This window comes from Rhinoderma darwinii, chromosome 10 (assembly GCF_050947455.1).
Source record: "Rhinoderma darwinii isolate aRhiDar2 chromosome 10, aRhiDar2.hap1, whole genome shotgun sequence".
NCBI classification, from domain to species: domain Eukaryota; kingdom Metazoa; phylum Chordata; class Amphibia; order Anura; family Rhinodermatidae; genus Rhinoderma; species Rhinoderma darwinii.
The window spans coordinates 26,630,001-26,657,947 of NC_134696.1; the positions used below are offsets into that span (position 1 = coordinate 26,630,001).

The following is a 27,947-nucleotide window of genomic DNA, read 5'->3' on the forward strand; positions in this document are numbered from 1 at the left end:
CCAAAGCCAATTGCATGTAGGTGCGGGGTCCGGGTGTCGGACCTCCACAGATCATGTACTGATAACCTAGCCACCGGATAGGCCATCAGCTGTCCACTACAACCCCTTTATAAAGCTATGTAAACCTACAGCACTGTCATTTTAATCTATATATATATATATATATATATATATATATTTTTTTTTTTTCCTAGCTGGTGTAGCGAGGGTAGGATGTCAGGCGGGGTGTTGTAATGTCTGTTTTGTAGTTTCGTTGAGGTGTCCATTTTGTGGATCTGCTTTGACCAGAATTAAAAATAAATACAAAAAAGGGCATCGGTTCAGTTAGCAATCGGAATACCTCCTTTTATCATTGGTGTATGTTCCCTAAACATCAGTCATAGCCTGATTGCAGAATGTGAAGTGATTATATATTCAGTATTCATTGGTTTTTAACGGTTTTATTTCTTTTTGTTTTGTTTCTTTCAGCAAACGATCCTTCAATGTCCGGTCATTTGGAACAGGAACACATGTTAAACTCCCGGGTCCAGCACCAGACAAGCCAAATGTTTTCGATTTCAAAACCACATATGAACAGATGTACAATGATCTCCTTAAGAAAGACAAAGAACTGTATCCCCAGGAATGCATTTTATTTAAACCAAAAAGGTTTCAACTCTCAAAGGTGTAAATCACTATATATTGCGTTTGCAGCTCAACTATGTCCTAGTAGGAAGGTATAACCTCAATACTGCGGTATCATCGGTTGTCAGGGAATTCCGATGCATGTGTTTTATCTAACTTTCTTTCTTTTACATTTTTATTTAAAGAATTGTTCTTGTTTGTTGGGTAGTGACGTGTGCTTGAAATATTTAGCCTGATGGTAATGCTACCATTGCAAAGTCTTGTGTGTGTTGCACACATGTTCTTAATTGGAGACTTTAGACTTGTCGTTGAGCATGGACTACTGGTAAGGAGTTTTTCAGCTGTAAATATGAAAAATATTAATTTGTACAGTTTTTAATTTTGGGTAAGTATGATGTACCTTCTTGCTAAATGACCTGTACTTTGCCAGTGCTTTGCATTGCATATTATCTTTCACTGGGTTGGCTGTAGCTTTGCCAGGGTAATGTATCTCTATTATCACATGCACAGCCAAATTAACCTTCTAATTCAGTCAGTTCTGACATCCTCCATGTGCTAGGTTTAAAAGCCGACCTATGTTTCGGCTCTAATCGAAGACGTTTCAAATGGACTATAAAATTAAACAGCATTGTTATTCAAATTGTAGTAATAGATAAATAGGTCCCTCTGTATAATTGCTCCAAAAAAAAGTAAATTTCCTAACATGGAGGCCCCCTTACGTCAGAATAAATGTGAAAAGGGCAAAAACATAAGAATGTTTTCTTTCTAGGAGTAGTTGAGAGAAAAGTTTAGAAATGGGTCACTGATGACCTATGAGCAATTTAATTAGACCTTGTCCTTGACCAAGCACGGCCAGAAATGCAGACAGTGTTGCTGCACGTAGGCATAATACACCGTCCAGACACTGCATGGCCTTTATCCATCAAATGATTGTTCCAGAAGAAGCATTTCTGCAAATTCTTCTATCGGATTGTTTGCATTTCTTCATAGCTGCTGTATGAGGAACGGGTGCTGTAGGAAGTAATGGCATGGTCTGCTCCTTATTCCTATACTTTTATATGATATAATTCTTTATATATCGCCTCATTTGTTTTTATCAGAACCTTTCTTCTACTGCATTTATTGATCTTTTATACTATTGTCAAATTAAGGGTATGTGCACACACACTAATTACGTCCGTAATTGACGGACGTATTTCGGCCGCAAGTCCAGGACCGAACACAGTGCAGGGAGCCGGGCTCCTAGCATCATAGTTATGTACGATGCTAGGAGTCCCTGCCTCTCTGCAGGACAAATGTCCCGTACTGTAATCATGTTTTCAGTACGGGACAGCAGTTCCACGGAGTAGCAGGGACTCCTAGCATCGTACATAAGTATGATGCTAGGAGCCCGGCTCCCTGCAGTGTGTTCGGTCCGGTACTTGCGGCCGAAATACGTCCGTCAATTACGGACGTAATTAGTGTGTGTGTGCACATACCCTAATAGGTATAGTATGGTCTGTTACTAATAACCCTTAACTGTTATGGCAGGTGAATCGATGGAAGAAAACCAAAATCAAAATCCTATTTCCTTCATTATTTTAATTTCTCTGGCCCAGAAATAATCAAATCAAGAGACCGCAAAAAGTCCTAGTGATATCAATTCTGCTTATAAGGGCTTCCCCCAACAGTTCATGATTTGAGTATCTCCAATACAGAAAACTGGTAACCGAAGAAATTTGAATGAGATTTTTAGGGCATGTTCACACATAGAGGTTTTGGTAAGATTTTATTTTCTTTACCAAAAATGCAACAAGTGAGCAAATAGTTAGGCCCGGGTCCCCACGGGTGGGATCTGCTGCGGAGAATTCCATAGCAAAGCCGACAGTCTGCGGTGGCAAATCGTGTGGATTTTGGTGCAGATTTCCTTTGCCAGAAATAAAAAAAACAATACTCGCTGTACCAATCTCCTGGCGCTCCCATGGTAATTCTTTCCTGGTTTCCTGCTGGACTCTCAGCCTGGCTACAGCATTCATATGTCGCTGGAGGCTGGTAAATGGAAACCGACGGGACCAGGGTAGTGTCACCGTGGGGCAGTCGGGGTTGGTAAGGCGAGTACAATGCATGTGTGGGTTTTTTATTTTTTATTCCACACATGGATTTTACTGCAGATTTGTAGGTAATCTTGGGCAAAATTTGCAACACTTGATTGTGGATTTTAACTTCCCTATTGAAGTTAAAGTGTAAAAATCACAACAAATCCATGCACCTTTTGCAACCGGAATTGACCTGCTGTGGATTAAATTTGCAGACCTTGACTAATGTTTGTGTGAGTAACGATGAAGTTGAGACAAGCAGGATTTTCCCTAGACTGTCTGGTACCCTATCATCTGTCTTTGTTCCTCTCTCATGTCCACTGTAAAATGAATAAATAAAAACTGATCTCTTATATATATATTTACTTTTTTTTTTTTTTAACACCTACCATCCCCTAAGCATTGGGTATACACAAGCTTGGAAGTAAAGGGAAAAGTTAAGAAGCTACTGTAGGTAAAATACTGCGACCCAGGTAAAAATCTTTCAGTGAAAGGGTAAATACTATTTCCAGTACATCCCTCATGAAGGCATCACAGGCGGTTGCCCTATTGACCTCTATAGGGACAGGAAGACAGAGGTTAAAAGGCCCCTCCCACCACCCACTTGCCAGTATTCTTCCTGTCCTCACAGGGTCAGGTGCAGAGAGACGTCGCTCCTGTGTTGCTGCATGAAAAAAACTGTGGCAGGGGGCAAGATCGGTGGGTCCGTGCACTCCCCCTTCTATTCCTCCTGAAGCCTAGGCTATTCCCTTTCTAACGAGAGGTCCCTTAGCTCCCAACCTAAAACACCTACCTTAGGAAACCTAGGCAGGGTTCCGGTAGTGTGTGGGGTTTGGGATTCCCAAGCAGGCTCTGGCCGGACTGCGTGACCGTACGAGGACCGGCTGCTCCATATGGTTGGAAGCGCCAGCAAAACCTACTCGTAAGCGCCGCATAGCCCTCTCAGTCGCTGGCTATGACGTGGCCGCACCTCAATCAAATAGCCACAACCGGAGATGTCGTCTGGCTACTTCCGGTCCGCGGCCACCTGGGAAGGTGGGAAATTCAAAACGCCCGCATTTAAAGGGACACGCACAGGTACGTAGTTAGAGCCGATACCTCTAACTTGGATTATACCTTGTGGATATTGCATTGTCTATTACTTGTGGAATGGAACTTCCTCGTTCTGATGGAAATCCGGATATGTCCTAGGGTCACGTGAGTGTCACCCTTGGAGTAAAGGTTATGACTCCGTATGTAAGTACACCATACTTTACTTGCCTTCTGTTCTCTTTAGGATAAAGATTCCTCTCAGAGACAAACTGATAAAGTTTAAAAATGTGCGACTTGTGCGAAAAAATTGCCAGAGTCACATAGGAAACAATTGTGTCCAGATTGTATTGCAAAAAAAGGGCTATGATTCGCGAAGTTAATGGCCATTCTAAACTGAATGTACCTGCTATCGTCAAAGTGAGTCAGTCTGTAGCCTCCCTCGCACTCCTCAGGGAACTCCCTCACACTCCTGGGCAAAAAGGCCACGGACTGATGTGGAACAAAATATTGCCCACCATCTCAGGGTCTGACTCGGAGCAGGAGTTTTATTACTTATCGGAGTTGGGTGGCCATTCTAAGCGTGCCTGCTATCTTTGGATCGCGGTAGTTGCACGGCTTGGGGCCATGCTGGTGTCAGTGTGGGAGACTGTCTGGGAATCCGTGGTGAGTTAGGAGGAGAGGAACTCTTGCCTTCAACTTCATCTACTCGAGGAAAATTCTTCTCTTCTGAGATGTCCGATGCCTTAATCCAGGCAATACGTGATACCAGGGAACCCCATACCATCCAGGGAGATGTTTGGGGGCTTATCGGAAAAGAAAACAAAGTTTTTTCCAATAAACAAAAATTTCAAGAGCGTTTAAAAACAGACTTCTCTTTGATCCAGAAGACACTAAATCTTGGGATGAGATCCCAAAAGTAGATGTCCCAGTAGCCAGGGTGGCTAAAAAACCCACAATCCCTCTGTTGAAGGCTCCATGGGCCGGAAAGCAACGAACTGCTGAAAAGAGCTTGGTAATCTCTACGAATATCGCAGCCACATCTGTAGCAAGAGCAAAGTTTATATGGTTAAACCAGCTGGAGACCCATTGGTTGATGAACACATCATGACAAGATCTATTAGAATCCCTACCCTTACTAAAGTTGGCAACCGGATTCTTGGTAAACGCTTCAGCGTAATCCTTTAGATTTTCTGCCAGGAATGGAGGAGCTCTCCCAAATGCTGCTAGAAGAGCGTTATGGCTCAAAATGTGGTTAGGAGATACGAAGTCCAAGAACAAGTTACGTTCTATCCCATTTACAGGTTCTCTGATGTTCGGTCCTCTCCTGGATAACATGCTGGAGAACGCAGCGGATAGGAAGAAGGGGTTTCCAGAGGAGAAACCTAAAAAAAAAAACTCTGCTTCAGAGGTTTCGCCAACAGAGGGAGCCAACCTTACAGAACTACAGCGGGAAAAGAAAGTCCGGTCGCTGGAGCTACCCCAAGTGAGGAAGGGGTCGAGGATATCTCCTTAACCCCAATAACTCATTTCAGTCCTCAAAGCAATGACGCCAAGAGGGGGGGGGGGGGGAAACGCCTACATTTTTATTCCAAATGGACCGGAATAATCCAGAACCCTTGGGTTCTGAAGATTATAAAAGAAGGGTACAAATTTGAATTCTCCACTCCTCCAGAGGAATTTCTAATAACCAGGTACCAAGCAAAAGATCTTCATAGATCCTTATCCTGGACGTCCAGAAATTTCTCAAATTGAGAGCAATTACTCCAGTTCCCCACAACGAAAAATTCAAGGGCCACTATTCAAGATCATCTTAGTCAAGAAACCAAACGGATCTTACAGGACAATACCTGAAGGTACTGAACAAATGGGAGGAAGAGGCATTAATGTGTACGTTCGATTTAAACGATGCATACTATCACGTCCCTATCCACCCCGCTTACCAGAGATTCCTCAGATTCGCGATTCAGCTGTCCTTCCATTCTCCACTTCCAGTTTTTCTGCCTCCCTTTCGGCATTACCTCCGCCCCCAGAATTTTTACAAAAATTATGGCATAGTTTATGACATTCTTAAGAGGTCAGGGCATAGTAATTCTCCCGTATCTAGACTATTTCCGGTTGACAGCAGATACTCCGTTTTATCTTAAACAGTCACGGGTTCTTTCCCTACTACAGAGATTGGGATGGATAATGAACTTCCAGAAGTCAGGTCTTCCTCCGCAAAAACAGAAGGTCTTCTCAGGAGTGCTACTAGACTCCTCCCTTCAACATTTCTCCCTCCCAAGAGAGAAACAAATACTTCTACTGACAGAAGTGAGGACATTTTGGAGGAAAGGCTCCTCTTCCATAAGGGAAGGAATGCGGATGTTGGGAATGATGACGTCTTGCATCCAATCTATTCCATGGAGTCAATTTAACTCCAGACCCTTGTACAGGACTCCTTGAATTCTAGGATTCAGATTTCCGAAACCGTGAAATCATCTCTCCATTGGTTGCTCTGCATAAAGCAAAGCTGCCACTTGGCAACATAAGCAAGGGGGTCCCCTGGAGAACTTCTCCTTATGTGGTATTTACCACAGATGCCAACAAACACGGCTGGGGGTCGGTAATCCAAGACCAGCACTTTCAAGGCACATGGCCTGTTCAGATGTCCTTAAACTTCAGGGAACTAAAAGCCGTATGGGAGACACTTTTATAAAAGCTTCAGCCATCATAAAAGGAATGCTTGTAAGAGTGTTATCGGACAACACAACAGCGGTGTCCTTTCTTCACCATCAAGGGGGAACAAGACACACTTCTTCAGGCCCTCTCTACACATTTTCAGTTGGGCAGAAAAAAAAAATGTCCTATCAGTCTCTGCAGTCTACCTAAAAAAAGGCTCCGAGATCAGCAGGGTCGGGGAAAAAAGTAAATCCTGGAAAATGGTCCCTAAACAGGGAAGTCTTGCTGTCCTTAACCCGAATATGGGGTTATCCACAGTTAGACCTGTTTGCCAAAAGGAAAAACTCCCAGGTAGAGACATTCTTCTCCCTAAATCTAAGACAACCCATTGGGTGTAGATGCATTATCCCATCCCTGGGACATGGATCTGGCCTATGCCTTTCCTCCGTTTCTTTAAGAAAAATCCAGGAAGATTTGACAAAGCTCATCATTATTCTTCCCTATTGGTCAAAGTTTCAAATCATAAAATACCTAGCATTGGAAGACCCTATCATACTCCCAGTCAAGGAGAATCTTCCCTCCCAGGGTCCCTTATTCTTTCAGAGAATAGAAACTCTGAAGTTGTCAGCCTGGATCCTGAAAGGCTGATCTTGAGAAACCAGGGTCTGTCAGACGAGGTAATTTCAACTATCTTATCAAATCATAAAGCAGTTACCTCAAAATTTGGGATAAATTTTGTTCCTGGGATGAAGACCCAGGACCAGACCCCTTTACTCCCAACATCGTGAAAATCCTAGATTTTCTACAATCCGGCAAAAAAGGCTTAGCCCTAGTACCTTAAAAGTGCAAATTTCAGCCTTAAGTAATATTTTCAATACTCCTTTAGCTGAATATCAGTGGATCAGAAGATTCACTCAAGCGGTCTCTAAACTAAAACCTTCCCTAAAGAAATCAGTACCTACCTGGGATTTGAATGTAGTGTTAACGGCTCTTTGCGATTTTCCCCCCCTTTGAGCCGCTTGACTCGATTTAGTATGCAATTTTTAACTCTCAAAGCTGCATTCCTAGCCGCTATTACTTCAGCAAGAAGGATTGGAGATATCCAATCTCAGTCGGTCATAGAACCCCACCTAAACAAGATCATTCTAAAGCTAGATCCTTCCTTTATTCCGGAAGTATCTACTGCTTTCCATAGGGACCAAAAAATTCATTTTGTCCAGATCCTAAAGACCTACAAGAAGGAAAAATTCCATTGCCTGGATGTCAGGCGAACAATTCTTCAGTATCTGGATAGAACCTCCTCTTGGAGACCAGATAAATATCTATTTGTTCTGTATGGGGGAAAGAATAGAGGAAAGAAAGCCTCAAAGGGCTCGCTAGCGAGATGGGTAAAAACTACCATACAAGAAGCCTACAAGTCCCAAGGACTATGTGCCCCACAAGGCATCAAAGCCCATTCAACGAGGGCAGTTTCGGCATCCTGGGCAGAAAGAGAAGTCTCTATGGACCAAATCTGCAAAGCTGCCACTTGGTCAAGCCATCATACGTTTTACAAACCCTATAGGCTAGATGTTCTATCCAATACGGATTTAAGTTTGGACGGAAATTCCTCCAATCCGTAGTCCCACCCTGAGCATTATAATCTGGTATTGCTCCTGTGGTGCTGTCATGAGGGATGTACTGGAAAGTAGGAATTAGACCTACCGGTAATTGTATTTCCAGGAATCCATCATGACCGCATCCTTACATTCCCTCCCTTTATTGAAATTCTGGTTTGTGCAAGTAACATGTCCGTTATTACCCCTAGAAATAAAATCGGGTTGCATCCATCCTGCTGTAGTAATTGAAAAACACTGGCAAGTGGGTGGTGGGAGGGGCCCTTTAACCTCTGTCTTCCTGTCCCTATAGAGGTCAATAGGGCAACCTCCTGTGGTGCTGCCATGATGGATTCCTGGAAATACAATTACCGGTAGGTCTAATTCCTACTTTTTATAGGTGGCACTAGAAGAGACAAGGTGGTCTTACACGGCCCAACGTGGGTGGGCCCTGTAAACTAGCGACGATCAACGAGACAGCTTGTTGATCGCCGCTCCTTTCACAAGGAGCTAGTATAGGGACGAGCGCTCGTTACTCCGATTACTCGTCCCCATACATTTCCATCATGTCGGCAGCACATCTCGCTGTTTATCGTTGCTGCCAACAACTATAATGTTTTCTGCATTTAAAACGATACAATCAGCCGATGAACGAGCGTTTGCTCTTTCATCGGCTGATCGTTGCCCTGATTACACGGCAGCGTTGCTTGGTAATTGGCCGGTGTAAAAGGGAATTAAGAAATGGAGAAATATTCAAGTCGGAGCTTCTAAGGGTATGTTCACACGGCCAAATTTCAGACGTATACGAGGCGTATTATGCCTCGTTTTACGTCTGAAAATAGGGCTCCAATACGTCGGCAAACATCTGCCCATTCATTTGAATGGGTTTGCCGACGTACTGTGCAGACGACCTGTTATTTACGCGTCGTCGTTTGACAGCTGTCAAACGACGACGCGTAAAAATACAGCCTCGTCAAAAGAAGTGCAGGACACTTCTTTGGACGTTTTTGGAGCTGTTTTCTCATAGACTCCAATGAAAACAGCTCCAAAAACGGACGTAAAAAACGCTGCGAAAACGGCGTGAAAACGCCGCGAAAAATGCGAGTTGGTAAAAAAACTTCTGAAAAGCAGGGTCTGTTTTCCCTTGAAAACAGCTCTGGATTTTCAGATGTTTTTGTTGACTACGTGTGAACATACCCTTACTCATTTTGTGGCAGTTTTTCGTTTTATGGGGTATTGTATGGGAGTTTTAATCTACAGGAAATCTGTCCCGGTGATAGGACCTCTAATTTTTGTCTAGTATAGAAATAATACCATAATCTCGTGCGTGATTCAGTTTACGACACCAATTAGATACATGCAATTTCTCGCTGTTTCTCGACTATAAATGGCTGATTTATGCATTCATCTTTTTCAAGAGGGCAATAAGTGGCTCCTCTCAGAGGGGGGGGGGGGATGCAGCACCCACATACCAGGTTTTAGTACAAGCCTGCAAATTGGTACGTTTGACTGCAATCTACTGTGTATATCCAGGTTTATAATTTACACATGATTTACTAAACAAAATGCACCATTAAAGTCTTACATGGCATACGCCAATATGGCTACGTTTGAATGTGCCAGATTAATGGTGTGCGCTTTTTTTTTTTATAGCAGCAAAATACTGGTAAAGTACACTAGCCAAGAGGTTCTGCTAGAATGAGAAAAGGGTCTAACATGTTTTGAGTCGATCATACAGAGTGTGCCATTGTGCCAAGCTTGGCACAGTTTTTCTCTCTGGTCTAGTTGATCATGTCTAAATTTAGGAGAAAAAAAAAATGTCTTTTAAAAACTAGGCTGACCATATTAGCCGATTGCAACAGTTATTTCCCAATTTTATTCACGTTTTTTACTTGGTGTTTTGTTTTTATTTACTGAAGACCAGGATCACACACAATTTGGTGCAGTTTCTGGACTCGACTTCACTGCATGTTCATAAATTGTGGAAACCATTTTTATGTGCTCAACTAAGGAAAATGATACTACCAGCTAGCTCAGTGCACCTTGCCACTTTGAGGTGACAATAAGGATATACGGTATTCACATCCGTCAGATTCATTGCAGAAATAGCCCCTTTTACACGTATAAAAGGGAGTTGCAGAAGTTTCTGTAACGCACCTGCCGGTTGTGAATATATCTGAAGGGCATAATTAGAGGCTGCCGTTATTGCCACGTGTGTGGTACAATCATAAATTGCTGTTTTAGTGGTCTTAATGAGTGTGACAACTTACGTCAAAGCCACTTGCGTTTTTCTTTTTAGTTCTTGGCCGCACGGCAACAATCGCATCACAACTGCTCTGTGTAAATATACCGGAAGTCTACAGGTTTAGCCTGACCGTAGGAAATAGGATAACATTTTAAAAAATGATCGATCCTTACCTGTTAATGCGCTTACTGTCGTTCTTCCTTTCAGTCTTTATTTACCTAATCTGTTCAGCCACGTGACCGCTGCAGCCAATCCCTTGCCTCCGCGGTCTCGTGCCATACATGTAAGCATCGCTGCTGAGACCAATGATTGGCTGCAGCGGTCACATGAATGGACGCCACGTAATCGCTGCAGCATTGTAGAGAGAGAGCACTGAGACCACCGGTGTGTCAGGGCTGGAGTGGGAAAGATTTAACAGATGAGTATTTGAAAGCCAAAACGAGAAATGGAAAATGAAAAGAAAAGAAAAAACAATGAAAAGATTTGTACCTTTTTTTTGTTTTGGCTTCCAAATACTGGCCTACATACCACCTGGTGAATATTTATTTTGGGGCATAGGTGGGGTTATAATACGGTACCAAAACAAAACCAGTGACTTTTTTTATTTTTATTTTTTTATTTTTTGTGATTTATAGGGGAAAAATTAGCAAAAATAAAAAATTTAAACCTTATAAAATATTTCAAGGGGTTTGTCTTTGCACATTTGAGAGTTACTTACATATAGAGGGCCACTCCAGCGGTCAGATTCGCTGTTCCACCCATTTATCAACACCAGTCACGTGATTAAATCAGCTCCGCCTTTTCGTTGGTAGTCCTTTGTTCCAGCCACCCATCTCTGTCCTAAATACACCCCAGTGGTCGGTCCATCAGATCATATCAATTACATCTTGCTTGCGAGTAGCAAGATGTAGAGGAGGAGGAGGGGGGTACAGGCTACACGTTATGTAATTGACCCGCCCATTAAAAGTGCCATGATCACGTGACTGACGCTGATAACCGTGCAATGGTTCATCTGAGCGCCGGAGCAGCCATCTATAAAGTTTTTTTTGTTTTTTATTTATTTCTAAATGAGGAAAACTTTTTTATTAGCTGGAAGACCCCTTTAATATAATTATAGATCCTTTATGCTACCGTGCTAATACCAATGTCAGGTAGGGGACTTAAACACATTCAAGCCGGCTTTTGTGGTCACAGACTTAGCAGTGCAGAGAAAAGGAACTTCGATCATGTATACATATGAGAGCACAAGTCCTTTTGGCTCTCGAGTACATTGTGCCCAACACCTCCCACTTGGCGTTTTCAAAGGGGAGAGTGTAATAAGCCGCTGCCAAACACCACTGGTAAGGGCTGATTTTGTGTGGGAACAAAGGATCAGGCGTATTGAAATCCAACATGCCCGATCCATCTTTCCCCGATAGCACACCCACATTAGATAGTTGGCCAGTCTCGCCAAAATCATCTGGTTCTACCAACTGATCTGTGTATGGATTCACACTTGCGTATTAAGGTCAGTATTTGTCAACGTAAAACTTTTCTTTATACTTTTTTGTATTTTTTTTTTATGATCCACTCTTGTATTTCAAATAAGGATTTGTTCACACTGAGGTTTTTTTTATGCGGAAAACGCGCCAAAAAACGGCCAAAAATGCCTCCTATTTATTTCAATGGGAGACGGAGGCGGGTTTTTCCAGCGAGCGGAAAAACCGTTACGCGGGAAAAAGCGTCATGACCTATCTATGGGCGTTTGTCTTGTGAAAGGAGAAATCACAACTACGTCTCGCCCCGCAAAAAACTAACACGAAAAATAAAAAAAAATCTCGGCTCTTGGAAAGCGACGTTGCAAAAACAAATAATTTTAGTTCAAAAGTGTTCTTGTGCAAAAGTCGTAAAACAAAAAAAAAACCTCTACATATGTGGTATCGCCGTAATCGTACCAACCCATAGAATAAATGTAACGTGTTATTTACGCCGCACAGTGAACAGCGTCAATTTAAAACGCATAGAACAATGGCGGAATTTCAGGGTTTTTTCCTATTCCCCCCCCCCCCCCCCCCTGAAAAAGGTAATAAAAAATAATCAAAAAATTATATGTACCCCAAAATGGTGCCATTAAAAAGTACAACTAATCCTGCAAAAAAACAAGTTCTCATACAGCTATGTCGACGGAAAAATAGAAAAGTTATAGCTCTTTGAATGCGAAAACGAAAAATATACCTTGGTCATTAGGGCCTAAAATAGGATGGTCAATAAGGGGTTAAATCCTCTGCTTGACCCCGTCTCCGTCTAGAGCAAAGCTGACAAGTGAGCAGCAGAAAACAGGAAATGTCAGCTTATTGTGTTTGCTCCAGTAACCAGTTTAATTAGGCCTCATGCACACGACCGTATTTTTGTCCACCCGTAAATACTGGTCCTCGGTCACACGTATTCGACCTGTATTGCACCAGTATTTACGGGCACGTTTTTGGCTGCAAAATTGCACTGCAGTAATCGGCAGCCCTTCTCTCTATCAGTGCAGGATAGAGAGAAGGGACAGCCCTTTCTGTAATAAAAGTAAAAGAAATTCATACTTACCCGGCCGTTGTCTTGGTGACGCGTCCCTCTCGACATCCAGTCCGACCTCTCTGGATGACGCGGCAGTCCATGTGACCGCTGCCGCCTGTGATTGGCTGCAGCGGTCACATGGGCTGTAACGTCAACCCAGGAGGCCGGACTGGAGGAAGAAGCAGGGAGTTCTGGGTAAGTATGAACGTTTTTGTTTTTTTGTTTTTTTTACAGGTTGATGGATATTGTGATCGGAAGTCACTGTCCAGGGTGCTGAAACAGTTACTGCCGATTGTTTAACTCTTTCAGCACCCTGGACAGTGACTATTTACTGACGTCGCCTAGCAACGCTCCCGGAATTACGGGTGCACACACGTAGTCGCCCGTAATTACGGAGCACTATAGACTTCTATGGGCTGCCCGTGCCGTACTTACGGCCTGAAATAGGACGTGTTCTATCTTTTTCAATGGCACGGGCACCTTCCTGTAAGCATACGGGGAGGTACCCGTGGCCAATAGAAGTCTATGGGCCCGTAATTACGGGAGTTTTTACGGTCGTGTGCATGGGGCCTAACTAGAATGTAAGAAATGTATACAGTTTTCTTTGCTTATTTAGTGCCAACATATTCCACAGCAATGTACAGAAGCTGTCAACACTTCTTCTCGCCAGTGGGGCTCACAGTTGAAATTCCCCATCTCTGTGATTGGAGTATGGGAGGGAACTGGAGAACCCGGAGGAAATCCGCCAGACACGGGGAGAACATACAAACTCCATGTAGATGTTGTCCATGGTCAGATTCCAAACTGATGCAAGGACACGATGCTAACCACTGAGCGGCCGTGCTGCCCCAATTACATTACAGGATAGTCTTAAATCATGTTAATATAATTTTTCCGATGATGGTCCCTTTTAATGTTGTTGTAATTTCCGGTTTATGTATTTACACCTAGATCGCACTTAACATTTTATCCCTGTTTACAAAAGTACCCCCAAAATCTGACCTGAGAACCAGTAACCATACATGTATAAGGAAGGCTCAATAGTAAGGTTATTAGAAAATTTTAAACCGAAAAGCAGTAACGTTGGAATGGGGGGGGGGGGGGGTACTAACCTTTTATTTGCAGAAGCTGGAAAGCTTAAGGAGCTAATACTTCTCACGCTGAGGCCGGGTTTACACGAGCGAGTGCATTTAGCGCACGCAAAAAACGTGGCGTTTTGCGTGTGCAAAAGCCACTTAACAGCTCCGTGTGGCATCAGCATATGATGCGCGGCTGCGTGATTTTCGTGCAGCCGCCATCATTATGACAGTGTTTGGATGTTTGTAAACCGAAAAGCACGTGGTGCTTTTCTGTTTTCATTCATCTTTTTCACTGCTGTTGCGCGAATCACGCTTGTCCCACGGAAGTGCTTCCGTGTGGTATGCGTGGTTTTCACGCATCCATTGACTTCAATGTGTGCGTGATGCGCGAACAGCGCACAAATATAGGACATGTCGTGAGTTTTTCACAGCGGACTCGCGCTGCGTAAAAATCCTGCACCTGTCTGCACGGCCCCATAGACTATTATAGGTTCGTGCGACGCGTGTGAAAATCCCATCTTCCGGCGACTGCTCCTAACTCTGCAGTAGTAGACCGTGTTCTGCTCGTCTCCTGCACCCAGAACGGCCGTTAGGGCTGTAGTATTCTATAGTGCACGCGGCCCTACTGGATATTGGAGCAATGAAGGCCAGCAGGACGCTTGGTTTCCTACTTCGGAGTTACGAGCAGCCGGCAGCACTGGCTTGACACAGTCCTCACTGCTAAAAGACAAATTGGTAATACAAGTGATTTTAGAAAAAGTATTATAGTGCAGACTCCTGCTCTATAATAGTTTTTCACCACTAAGCCAGGTCTTGCCGCCTTTCCATTGCATTTTCGCACACATACAAAGAATTAAGACACCAGTGCAGAAGCGCAGTGCTTTTATTTGGAAATGTCTGGCGGGAACAGGGGCTCCCCAGTCAGAAGTGCAAGGTGCGCATGAGTATTGCAGCACAAATTCGAGGCTTCTTGATGGTTTTCTATGGATCTGTAATTTCGTGAATTTGTCATTAAGAGAAGTCTGCGGGGGAAATGTAGTAGGAAATGCCAGCCGTTCAAATGAACATCTGACCAGGTTCTACATGGACGGCCCGGCTATGCTCGATTATGAGCTGCTCTGTGAGTGTCAAGGGTCCTGCTCTGTCGTCCGTGTGCCCTATTAGAGCTTATAGAAAGTGTTTACCTTCAGGAAGACTAATGATGGAGGGTAAACTACAGGAGCATTGTGATCGTATTGCATTCCTAAATCCTTTTCATTTTGACTGTGCTGTTAATTCAGTGTTTTGTTTTGTTTTTTTCAAATGTGTTCACTATTGCAGATCTTTAACAAGGTGAAGAGAGGAACGATTGACTCTCACCTAGCTCTGTTGCTGTGGAGAAATACTGGCGCAGTACTGCTTGCCTTTCTTCTCAAAGCCTGACAGAAGGGGGAGCAGAGGAGCGTTTTCCTACTCCATTATCAGATTATCACACGTAAGTTCTCGTGCACACGACCGTGAAGGTTTTTACTGTACGCAAATACAGATACGACTACTACGGATGTGTATCTGTTGCTATCTGCAATTTCGGAAGCACCCATACACTTCTGTGGGCGAGTCTGTGCCGCAATTGCGGACAAGAATAGGACATGTTCTATATTTTGCAGGTAATTTCTGCAGCCTGGACACACACATGTAAATATACGGAAAGGTGTCCGTGGCCAATAGAATGAATGGGTCCGTAATTACAGATGAAAATTATAGTCGTGTGCATGGGGCCTTACACTGTGCCACAATTTCTCCATTAGTATTAATGATCATGTTTACAATGGACAACCCTTATTTTTTTGGAATATCTGACGTCTGTACATAGAAGAGCTTCATCTCCACCATCCGGAGATGTGTACATGGGATAGGGCCTTAGTAGGAAAGTGGTGAAGACCGGCTCTTGGAAATAGTGATATTACGATTTTTGCAAAATCACTTTGGTCGTTGATCCGGGAAAGTCTAAGGTACTTTTTGGCAAATATCTCAAGGATTTTTGTCTTGCTCTGGATCATCACAGCATGAAAATAAGCAAGTCACCCTCCAACTACACAGAGCTGGTCTGAGTCTTGTTAAGTCTAGTCGCTTGTCCCAGAAGATCCCTGGAGGTGGTGTGACCTGTCACGTCATCACTAGAATTACTACGGGAAATGTCACCGCTGCATCTGTATTTTGTATGAAGTCAAGTTACAAAGCTGAAGCGGTAAACACTTTCTGACAAGGGTCCCCTACTGTCTCCTTGTTTCTTTTGTCGTCCCCCTTCCCTTTTTTGTTTTTGAGAGCTATATATAGTTCTATAAAGGCTGAGTGTAATATTGCTAGTACGGTTGTCAGATATATATATACAGTATTTAATGCGTTACTGCCTTATTAATGAATCTATTATGCTGCCTTTTTTGGGGGGTTACTAAAACTAATTGGCTAGATCGGAAATATGTAGTGTATAAAATTAGTTGTGGTTTATTAACCTAATCTTTGCATGTGATGGTTTTAGAAACTATGTAGGCCTAAAAGAATACACCTGTGTACGTTTTCCTTCTGCTGCATTGTCATGTATCTGTTCTACATAGTGGTTAAGACAATCTTACTATGTCTGTATTTTGCTTTGGGCCAATAAAATGCCCTCTTACAAACGTCTGGTTATCGGTGTCCCTTTCATTGAGCAGCTTATGGAGCTTTGTCCTCTCACTTGGATTTAGGATCCTGAAAGTATTCCGTAAGATGACCGTTTCCAAAGACGAAGGAAAAACATGTGACCTAGGCTAGCGGGAGGAAACTTGTGGTTTTGTGCGGGGCGTTTAAGGACCCTTCTTAACCATTCGGTTTAGCGGACAGCGCTATACTGACGTCAAATAATAAACTGGATGAAACAGACTAAAGGCAGTGTGAACAAAGCCTCATTATGCAGATTGACTAACTTGTCACTCCCCACAGTAAGACACTGTAGAGACGCACCATTGACCAGGGCAATGCTTACTCCCAGTTCATTTATTCATCTTTTTTTTTTTTTTAAGAGGAATAACAGGAACAGCACATCGTAGAATTCTAAGAAAATCTGCTCCAGAATTGTTGTACTAAGCGGAGTAGAGACTAGAATTTACTAGAATAGACCTGTCAGGAGAGGAGGGATCCTCTTTAAAGTAGGAGATTGTTGCTAATTAGTCATGTGACAAGCTTCTCTAACCACATGACTCTCCCAAGTCTGAAGCTGGCCATATGCTTTTAGATCGCTATCGGTTGAACAATTTTTCGGCCGATCGCTATTCCGAACAGCTCCATATGCATTTGGCTCGGCTGAGTGTGCGTGTCCTTTTAATAGGGAGTAGGGAAAAATGCTACTGCCGGGCACCTCTGGCAGCGGCTTATCTTCTAACAAACAAAAGCATCGGGCATGTTGGAATTCATCACGCCTGACCCTTCTCTCCCCCGGCATCTTCCATCAGGGGAGAGTTAAAACGCTGCCGTACTGTACTTGTTAGATGTTCGACTGGTCCAGCTGAAATCTGATTCGGCTGATCTACATCGAATGTGTATGACCTGCTTAAGTTGTCTGTAGTCCGCTCACTATAAACAACCAGAAAATGGCCTACAGTTTCTATAGTCGAGGGGATGGAATTTGTAAGGATCGTTTAGGATTTGACAATTCAGCTGCTCTCAGTAGCAGATTGCGGTGTGTGTGTGGAGTCCAGATAACATTAAGGTTGTGTTCACATCTGCATCACCCTTACTTTGATGGGTTCCGTTAGAGGTACCCATGAACGGAAAGGCAAACGGAAACCATATCTTCTGTTTGCAGTCCCATTGACTGCGGTAGACTCCGCTATTGTTTCCGCCCCAAAAAATGAAACCTTCCGGAACAGAGACAAACGTTTCTTTCCATTCATGGATTCCTTCGACGGAAAGGTCTAGCTGAACCCACGAACTGAACCAGACGCTGATGTGAACAGGCGCGAAGCAGTAATCCATACAATGCAGTAATTCTAGTGTGCCGACTAAAAGGAGAAGTTGAATGACACCCAGATCAGGGGAGGGTCTGGCACACAAATGGCAAAACTTTAATATGAGGAGAAGGTTGTGGCTTTATATAATAAACTGCTGCTCCAGTTACATTTTTAAATTTGCTGAAATGAAAAAGGTTACATTTAAACAAAAAAATAAATAAAAAAAACTTATTTACTTTGTATTAAATCTCCTTTTCAAAATCTCTGCTTGCTGTCAGTAAATTAAAACATTCTTGTTTATATCCACAGACTGAAAGCCTGTCCTGGAGTTAACACTGGTTAGCTCAAAAAGGCTTAGACTGGATTCACTGTAGCAAACCGCATTACAAGAGACTTCTTATACACTTAAAATGTAAGTCCAACTTTTGAACACGGTTTCGTTTGTCGGTCTGAAATTCTGTGCTGATTTATATTTTATAATGGTCGGAGCTTTATTTTTCTGCTAAAGAGCTTTCAATCCCTGCTTTCCTTTTCACAGCCATGTCCTTGTTTTATAAAATGTTGGCTGCCTGCAACTGCCACAAGGGGGAGCTCAGTCAAGCGTATGTGTAGTTTCCATTAAACACTGATAAATCTTTTTTTCAGTAAGCGCCCCTTAGTGGACAAACATGCTGATTTTAATTTAATTTCGGCAAATAAAAGGTACAGGTCTGCTGTGCTTGTTGGCATCATTTTCCATAAAACCGTTCATCCGTTTTAGTAAAAGCAATACAGCATGTGTAGAAGCATGAATCCCTTGTACTACTTTTAATACATTTTGTTAAATGGCTGCACATTTTTACGTCCATTTTGCCTGCCAGCATCATAGACCTGAACGTCCTATAATATGCTGCCCTTGATCAGACCCTTGTGACCTGGCAGCCGTTTTAAATAACGTACTGGCTGCCTGCAGCTGCCACTAGGGGGAAGCTTACTGAAAACCGATTTATTGAGTTCACTTTGAGCTGTTCATCCTTGTGGAAGTGTCAGGCAGCCGGAATTTCACTCTAACACTATGGCTGTGTAGGCAAGCAGTTGAGCTCCAATTTTTAGGCCAGATTCACACAGAGCAGTTAAAGGGGTTTCCCTATGAGGGACATTTATGACCTATCCATAGGATAGGTCATAAATTTCAGATGCATGTCTCACCTATGGGACCCGCACCTTTCTCTAGAACAGGGTCCCCCAAACCCCGTTCTAGCTTTTTGTGCTCACGCTGCCTCTCGGCCACTTACTGATTTACATAATCGGTGGTTACGGAAACAGCGTAGTTCACATGCTACGTTGCTTCCGTAACTGCCATTCACTACTATGGGAGTTACGGAAAAAGCGTAGCTCAGCAAGTTACGCTGTTTCCGTAACTCCAACCATGTAATCAGGAAGTGGCCGGGAGGCAGCGTGAGCACAAAAAGCTAGAACGGGGTTTAGAGGACCCTGTTCTAAAGATCCCAGAGGTGGGACCCGCATCGATCATTGTCATAAATGTCCCTCATGGGAAAACCCCTTTTTAAGCTCGAAAAAGCATTTAAAATTAGTGCATCAAAAGAATTTATCAGCATAGAATTTTGAACCTTAAAACGGTTGTCCCAGAATCGACTATCAGGATAATTGTCTGATCATTGGGACACCCACCAATCGTGAGAAGGGGAGTTCTGAACCCTTACTTTCTCACTGCACCCCTCGCAGTGAGGAGGACTTTGAATGGAGAGGCAGTCAAGTATGCGTCCCCTGCTCCATTCAATGTCTGTTACGGATGGAAACAGCCGAGCGCTGTACTCTGCTGTTTCTATCATACCTATGTACTTTTAATGCTTCGGCAGCCTGTGGTCGACCACTGCGCCATTTAAAGTCCTCTGCACTACAGTTGAACAGTGAGGAGGAATGAAGGGGGTTCGGGATCCGCGTTCTCGTGAATGGTGTGGTTCCCAGCAATAATCACCTATTTTGTGGATAGGTGATAATTGATTCTGGGAATATTCCTTTGAAGTGAAATACAATTTTAGTGCTTACAGCAAAGCCGTGTGTATGGCCCAGTATTATGGTACTCGAGGCAGTTTTCTCCCCTAGAATAGGTTTCTGGGGAGAATGCCAACTTAACACGGCATGCGCTGGAACGTGCCAAGATTTTTTCTTTCATGGATTCCATGTGATTCTTGGAGGAAAAAAAAATAATCTGTGTCCTAGATATTAATTCAGTGGTCCATATAGGCTCGTAGTCTAAGACCGTATTACAAATCCGTACAACACAGATGCATAATTATGACTGGTCTGTCGTATCCTTTATAGATCCTGTAAAAATGGAAAGCGTGACAAAGCCTCAATGTATAGGACATAGACAGGATTACAGCTTATATATGTAACCAAGAAAGTTCCCATTCACTGACTGGAAGCATGGATACTTCAAATTTTGAGGAATTAAAAAATAAAGTTGATTACAAAGTTGCAGAACTTTTTATTCTACAAGGATTGCGCTTAAGTTTCATAAATCTGTGTGTTGCGAATACAACGCCGGCTTATCCGACAATGGAGCACCAGTCAGGCCATAGATGGGGGGCATATGACACTTCCAACAATTAGGAGGACGGGGTAACACATAATCCTTCTCTCTTCTTAGGGTGATGTATATTTCACATGTACCGTGCTCGTCCTCTACATGTTCATTATTGTTAATTACTTCTATGTCCTAGGAGCATGAGGTGCAGACCTTGTCCCTGGGGTTCAGTAGTATTGCCATATGTGTCTGTTTTGGTGTTTCTCTGTGTAAGCCTACAAACTTTTTAACTAACTTCAGGAACTGTCGGCCTTTATCAGCCATGCAGACGTTAATGATGCATCCGAATTTCCATGTACTGTGCATCACATCTGTTTGGTTATAGTATTTCTGGGGTAAGTGACTTCCAGACTCTCAGTTTGCAACGTGTGAAACACTCGGCTTTATGTCAACTCAACCGCTTGTGCTGTGTAGTAATAAAATTGGTCTTTTTATATAGTTCAGTACAATTTTGGAGCAATGATATATATTCTGGCACATTTATGAAGACGTCAGTACGAGTAGTTCAGAGTGTGACCTATTCCTCAACGTGGTGCACAGAGGTTATAGAGCAAAGTGCAACTGAACAAGACCAGGTTACAAAGTCAATCACTACGCGTCCCTCCCCCGCCACACAAATAAAATGATTGTATTGTGTCGCGGGAAGGCTTTATAAATACGGCATTCATAAACTGGCCGCCTAATTGTATTATAATCTCCACCATGGTCATTTTTTTTTTCATTTTTTTTTTTTTCTTGCTGCCCTTTTTTAGGTATGTAATGGTTCATATATATATATATATATATATATATATATATATATATATATATATAATTTTTTTTAAGGCATCATGTATGCAGCAGAGCTGTACTGAGACGCATGGCGTCCCTAGCTCCGTAATGTAGCATCCAATGGAGCATGTCAGAATTTTTTTCTTTTCCTTTTGGATTCATATGTACTCCAACAGAAGAAGAAGAAACTCCGTATTCTCTGAGCTCATTCAGAGCTACAAAGGCCAGTCTATGGGTGCCGTATTACAGCTCCGTACAACTCGTAGATTGTATGTAGCCATGTCCACGAAGGATAAAGAACAGGGTATATGGTTTGTTACCTTTCTATAATGAATGAAATCACGTGTTACCAGTCTATGGCTGCACTGGTTTATTGCGCCTTTCCCACTAGATGCTAAATGATTATTTGTCAGTATGTATATACAGCTGCAGTACGTCTTTTCTTTTATACACCATTCCCTGAATTCTAAGTTATGGGTTGACTTACATGTATAGTGTTTTGTTTTTTTTGATAGGTAATAAATGTTGTGTGTTAGTTGAACGTCTGGGACCCCCACAATCGCTGAAATGAGGTATTGCTTGGCGGTTTCCATCAGTGCTATAGACTTTGAATGGCGTGGCAGGGTGCATGCTCGATCGCTGCTCTATGCAAACTCCTCTAAGCCGCAGTCATGGCAGTTGGACGCCACCAACATGTATCACCTATACAGTGGATATAATATACTTTCTTTACTCCTTTTACTTCCATTCCAGTGGATAGGTGGTAAATGCTTTTGGCTGGAATACCTCTTTTAAGGACACATTACTTGTGTGTTTTTTGGTTTCCGGTAGACCTTCTCTTTTACAAGTATTACATTGTACCATATCCTGCCTGATGAATGGCCCAATGTTTAGCAGATTGTGTGATTTCCCCTTTAAACTCCCCACCCCCACCTTAATGAATGAATAAATGTATGATTGTAATGGCTTCTATTCCCCTTAGTTGATAAAATTAGCACAAGGCATAAAATTTAAATGCGATCCAGGCTCCGGTTGCATTTGATATTCGCAAGTCTTGCTGGAAGCTTTTCTCCTATTGATTGAGAACTGCAATTCACTAGATTGGCTATTCTCAGCTGGTAATAGTTAATGCACTCTAATGAAAAGAACCACAAATTGATTTTTTGCAATTTTACATTTGTCCAAGCCTTGAAATATGCCGTCAGCCTACTCCCGGAATATAAGAGGTCACAGCCCATGAAGGTTTGTTGACAGCCAGGTAAATCTAACATATTAGCCTTGTCTGTTATAGACTACAGCATGGCCCTTATATGTATTCGGATATGTATGCTATTACTGCCAAGGTTCCTTAATTAGAAAAAATTCAGATATACACAGAACGGTATTTTACATATGTTGGATAGAAACAAGAGGATAAAACCAAGGCCAGAGAGATTTCAGAGCTGCAAGGATTACTTCGACCTGGTGATCACCTGCGAAGAGAGAGTCTATGATCAAGTAGTAGAAGGTAAGGACATTCTGTATCATACAGAAGTGATTAGAATCTACAGTTTTAGGGATTGGGGCTCATTTACACAAGCAGGTTTTAGTTTAAACCATTCTATTTAGCCCTGGGGGGGTTTTTTTTTTTTGTTTTTGTTTTTGTTTTTTAGATGATCAAATTTCATGTAAGTAATCACCCCCACTTAAAATAGGACTGTATTCTCAGCAATTCTGCATATACATCTGATTGGAAAGTCACCATAACTAATGAGGTAGGGTATGTGCAAAAACGGCCAAAAATCGGAAGCAGAACACCTCCAAACATCTGCCCATTGAATTCAATGGGAAATACGGCGTTCTGTTCCGACAGGGCGTATTTTTACACAGCCGCGTAAAAACCGCCCGCGAAAAAGAAGTGCATGTCACTTCTTGAGCTGTTTTTCATTGACTCTATAGAAAAACCGCTCCAAAAACACTGCGAAAAAGTGAGTTGCTTAAAAAACTTCTGAAAATCAGGAGCTGTTTTCCCTCGGAAACAGCTCAATTTTTTCAGATGTTTTTTGCCAAGCGTGTGAACATAGCCTTAAAAAAAGGTAAATTGGGTGAATTTTTAAGTGTACTTCCACCTTTTGACATTGTTATTGTTGGGTACAAAATTCTGTGTTAATGAATTCATTTCTTAATATATCCTTGTAGCGGATGAAGCGCTCTTTCGGTCAGTGCTCCATATCACTTACATAGACTGCGCAGATCTGCAGTCGCCACTAGAGGGAGCTTACTGCATTCTGTGTTGTCGAGTTCAATGTACAAACTATGCAGTAAGCTCCAAAGCTCCCTCTAGTGGCAGCTGCAGGTAGTCAGCTTGTTACCTTTTCAATCTGTCTATGCAGTGGATTGTATGAAGGTTTTTGCATCTGTGCATATAGGATGCAATTGATTGCTCTCCATTCTATGGAGTAAATCGGTGTCCATACGGCATCCAATGAAGCATTGCTTAATTTGTTTCAATGGCGTTACACAGTGCTACGGACTGCCATAGGATGATAATACTGCCGTATTACAGCTCTGTACGATTCAGGTGCATCAGACTTTATATGGAGATTTACTTAAATTGGCCTCTTAAGAAAGAAAAGGAACAAAATATGGGCCTAGGATTATACCGCGAGCTCTCGATAGTTGGGTTCAAAGAATTTCACTGTATAAAATGAATTGACAAATAATTTTCTTGCATTATTTACCTGTTACTTGACACACATAATCTGAATTTGCAGATTGTAACCTGTTCTACCTGTTGGGTTATTTATTCCACAGACTTAAACTCCAGAGAGCAGGAAACCTGTCAATCCGTGCACGTCATCAATGTCGATATCCAGGATAATCACGAAGAGGCCACGCTAGGAGCTTTCTTAATTTGTGAACTTTGCCAATGTGTAAGTGTCTGTAATCACTGGTGGGTATTTCCCCAGGAATAAGCAGAATAAAATGCTATATAAATAACTTGGTCTTATGCTCCATGTGCACTACAGAGCCATATGTATGAACCCTGTATAACGGCACGCGGCACCATATAGCCATTTTATTCCATACATAGTCCATTGGGTGCCATATGTGCAATGCTGCTAGGGGCAAATACTTCCAATATATGGCATCTGGCAGCTTGCTATTTTTTTTCCCCTCTTTAAAACGCCCCTTTAATACGGCCGTGTACATGAGGCATTATACAGGTGTACAGTATAGCACATTGAAGTTAGTGTAAGCCACCTTCTGGCCGAAAAGGGTAAAACAACTGTGTACTGTGAACTACCGCTACAGGCGTGTCAGCGATTCACAGTGAGCAATGAAGGAAGAGCAGCGCTCGTACGACCACTGCGGCACCTACAGCTGATCGTCAGGGGGGCGCCGGGAGTCTGACTCTGACCGATCACATATTGATGACCTATTCTGGGGATAGGCCATCATTTTTTCATAATTGCTGTATAGAAATCTGAATAATTGTTTCAATCAAGTGGTTAAGCAGGAGACCAATTTGTTCAGAAGTCATGCGGAACCTCCTTAGGGCTCCTGCACATGGCAGAGTCATGGACACTGAGACTGTATGGCCGTGCAATGAGACTATTGTTCCACGCATGCCCCGTGTACGGCAGGCAACATAAATACAGATATTCTACCTCCGTATGTGATTTTTGAGGTCAGAGGTACAGTAGAGTCCAGCTGAGAAACACTAGTACGAGTTCTTATCAGAAAACCTCATGCATTTCTGTGTCGAATACTGTACAAAATACAATATATATATTTTATTTTTTTTGTCAATTGGAGTAAATTGGGAAGGAAACTGAAAAGCGCCGCTCACTACAACACATGCGGATGGAATTCCTACATCTCCATTCACTCACGTTACACTACTGGCCCGTGCATTATTGTCGACGTAAAATATGGCACCCGACCTACGTCCTATGTGAACGGGGTCTGACAAGTTTGGACGTCCTTCGCAGATGTTTTCTTTTCGCAGTGTAAATCCTCTGCAGTGAGCTTCATAAATAATACTGTAATACCGTACTCCCCTTCCCTGTCTGTAATACTTTGCATAATAAAAACCTCGCTGTATACTGGACGGTCCTTACAGTTTGTACCATGAGGAAGTCTGCAGAAGATTTGGCAACATGGACAACTATTCTTTCCAAAACTCCTTCCTGTCTTAATTTATGAACTGGGCCAATCTATTAATCTGATGTCGTTTTACTGGCATCCCTCGAGGACAACATTTCTCAACCTGAGGCTCTTGTTCAAGGGTTAAGGAACACTTTTTTATATATATATATATATATATATATCTCATTAACACCAAAAACATGCGAACCCATCCTTTGCAGGGGGTACTTAAATGGGTACCCCTGTCCATCTGCCCTGTCCAGGCATGCAGCTGACATAGAAGTGGATCTCTGAGCCAGATGTATTACATGGATGGCTATTTATTTGAATGGCTTTCATGTGATATTACACGGAAAATGTAAGGCCAGTCATAGCTTTCCCGATCGGAAGCAGCTGAACTCCAGGGGTTTCTAATGCCGGGCCGGCTTCTGTATAAAATGTGGTTGTCACGATGAGACGACCCCTTTAATAGAGACTGCTCACCAGGGCTGACCGGTTATTATTTTATAAGGCCACGATCACACATTCTGTTTTTGGCTCAGTATTTTTAGGCAAAGTCAGAAGTGGATCCTATAGGAAGGAATGAACGGTATATAGCACTGATGTATCTTCTTTCTTTTGTGACCACTCCTGTGTTTGGCAAAAAAAACAAGACTGCATTTGTGTGATCTTGGCCTTATAACAATACACTAGTGGGTTCAATTGCTTATGATTCTAAGCAGGAGGCAGACCAAACGTCACATTTTCTGTCATTCAATCACCATAATTTGACGTAAATTGCCTAAAATAAACACTTGTGAAACCTGGATATAAATCTCTGCGCAGGAGAAGGTGTAGACGAGGTCTGGTTTAGGAGACGATGACCTGGACGAGTGTAGTCCATTCCTAGTTGTTTTCATGCAGCAATGTGTGTCCGTATTACAAACCATGCAGCGTTATAAGAATGTCTCTCTCTTCCAGATACAACACACAGACGACATGGAGAATGAAATAGATGAACTTTTACAGGAGTTTGAAGACAAAAGTGGACGGACCTTTCTCCACACGATCTGCTTCTATTGACGCAAACCCACTCAGGCCTTAATCATAGAGAATATGCTATTATGCCACAATTCCCAGACTATTTTTATTTTGTAATTTTTTTTCTTTACATTTTTTTATTTTTTTTTTCTCCAAAGTGTTTTCCCTTCAGGTATTTTGTCCAAAAGGACAGGGATGTACAAACGTTTGTGTATATATATATGGGAGATTTGATATAGACTATGAAAGATCTATAAGAGGAAAAAAAATAATCAGGATTGCCTAAAATTTGTGCTGGATGAGTATTATTTTAATCTTTTTATATATACAGTATATTCTTTCCAAATGAGGGGTTTCTGTTTGGGGTTCTAGTTGCTTTTTAACCCTTCGCTGTCAGAGGGGAAAAATACATTGATGGACCCGCTGGTCAGTTCATGGGGTAATACTGACATGTATGGTTGTGATGCCAGACCTACAAATATGAATATTTAATATCTGTAAAATAATAGGTAATAAATTGGAAATGTACGCTATAAGCATTGCGGATTGTCTTTTTTTTTTTTTTTTTATTTGTATTTTTTTTGTATGTGTGAAGTCCAGCCCATGTCTGCGTTTATTACCAAACCTTGTAGTATACCTTTCTGATCGCAGCTTATAAACTGCATGGAAATTCAGTACTGTGTTTTCTGAGGTTGGGCAAGTGATTGCAATGGGGCCCGGCACTGAACTGCTTTCCTTGACAATACCTACAGCTGCCACTATGGGGAGCTCACGGCAAACCGTTTTATACAGCTACTCCGGAGTTCAATACTAGCTGTAAAAAAACAAATGCAGTTAGCTCCCCCTAGTGTTTAGTCAGAATTATATCATTTACCACTTTATGTATATTTTTTTTTAAAGTGCTACCTATACAGATATATGGTAAGATTAAGTGATCTGCTTGATTGCTATGGACAAACCAAAATTATTAATTGGATAGATCACCTTTATTATGTTTGGACAATGACAGACTGAATTTGACTGCAATATCACATGGTCATCATGTGACTTCAGTCAGTGATCAAATGGATTTTGGAGCAACGCCTGTGTGATCACAAGTAGCGGCCACCAACACCTGACCTTATAAGCACCCAGAGAAGCTGTGGTACAGCTTCTGTGACCCGGACACTAATCTACTGCTCTACTCATGTTGACTGTCCGTGTCTTGCTGTAAAAAATAAATAAAAATTATAGTTGGGTCTTTGGTGTTGATTATATGCAATGATTAGTCTTGACTTTAACTCTGGACAGGATAATGTTCATTCCAAGTCTGAGGACTGGCGAAAATCTCACTCACTGGTCATTCTCAAACCTTAATGAAGGAGATATGTATGATAGGAAATAGATTGTATTTCCTTGACCAAGGGACATCTCAACAAAACCGGTGGCTTCTCTCTTAGGGTATGTTCACATGGCTTATTTTCGGCCATTTTTCTGGCCGAAAAATCGGAAGCAGAACGCCTCCAAACATCTGCCCATTGATTGCAATGGGAAAACGGCGTTCTGTTCCGATGGGCTGTTTTTTTACGCGGCCGTTTTGAAAAACAGGCGTGTAAAAAAACTGCCGCGAAAAAGTGCATGT

The 27,947-nt window shown here is 42.3% G+C and overlaps 1 protein-coding gene and 1 long non-coding RNA gene across 2 annotated transcripts in view; both read left to right on the forward strand.

Moving 5' to 3' along the window:
• The window catches only part of SSU72 (SSU72 homolog, RNA polymerase II CTD phosphatase), a 50,620-nt gene extending 23,758 nt beyond the window's left edge, over nt 1–26,862 (forward strand). Inside the window, exons 2-5 of the mRNA XM_075839604.1 lie at nt 469–612; nt 22,543–22,682; nt 23,969–24,087; nt 26,267–26,862. Coding sequence (XP_075695719.1) covers nt 469–612; nt 22,543–22,682; nt 23,969–24,087; nt 26,267–26,368 — 505 coding nt within the window. The 3' untranslated portion in view covers nt 26,369–26,862. The remainder of the gene's footprint in view (nt 1–468; nt 613–22,542; nt 22,683–23,968; nt 24,088–26,266) is intronic.
• Nucleotides 8,925–20,259, forward strand: LOC142661900 (uncharacterized). Its single transcript, XR_012850837.1, has 3 exons — nt 8,925–15,323; nt 18,124–18,226; nt 20,140–20,259. It is a non-coding gene; the product is annotated as an uncharacterized LOC142661900 (long non-coding RNA).
• Nucleotides 26,863–27,947: the final 1,085 nt, after the last annotated feature.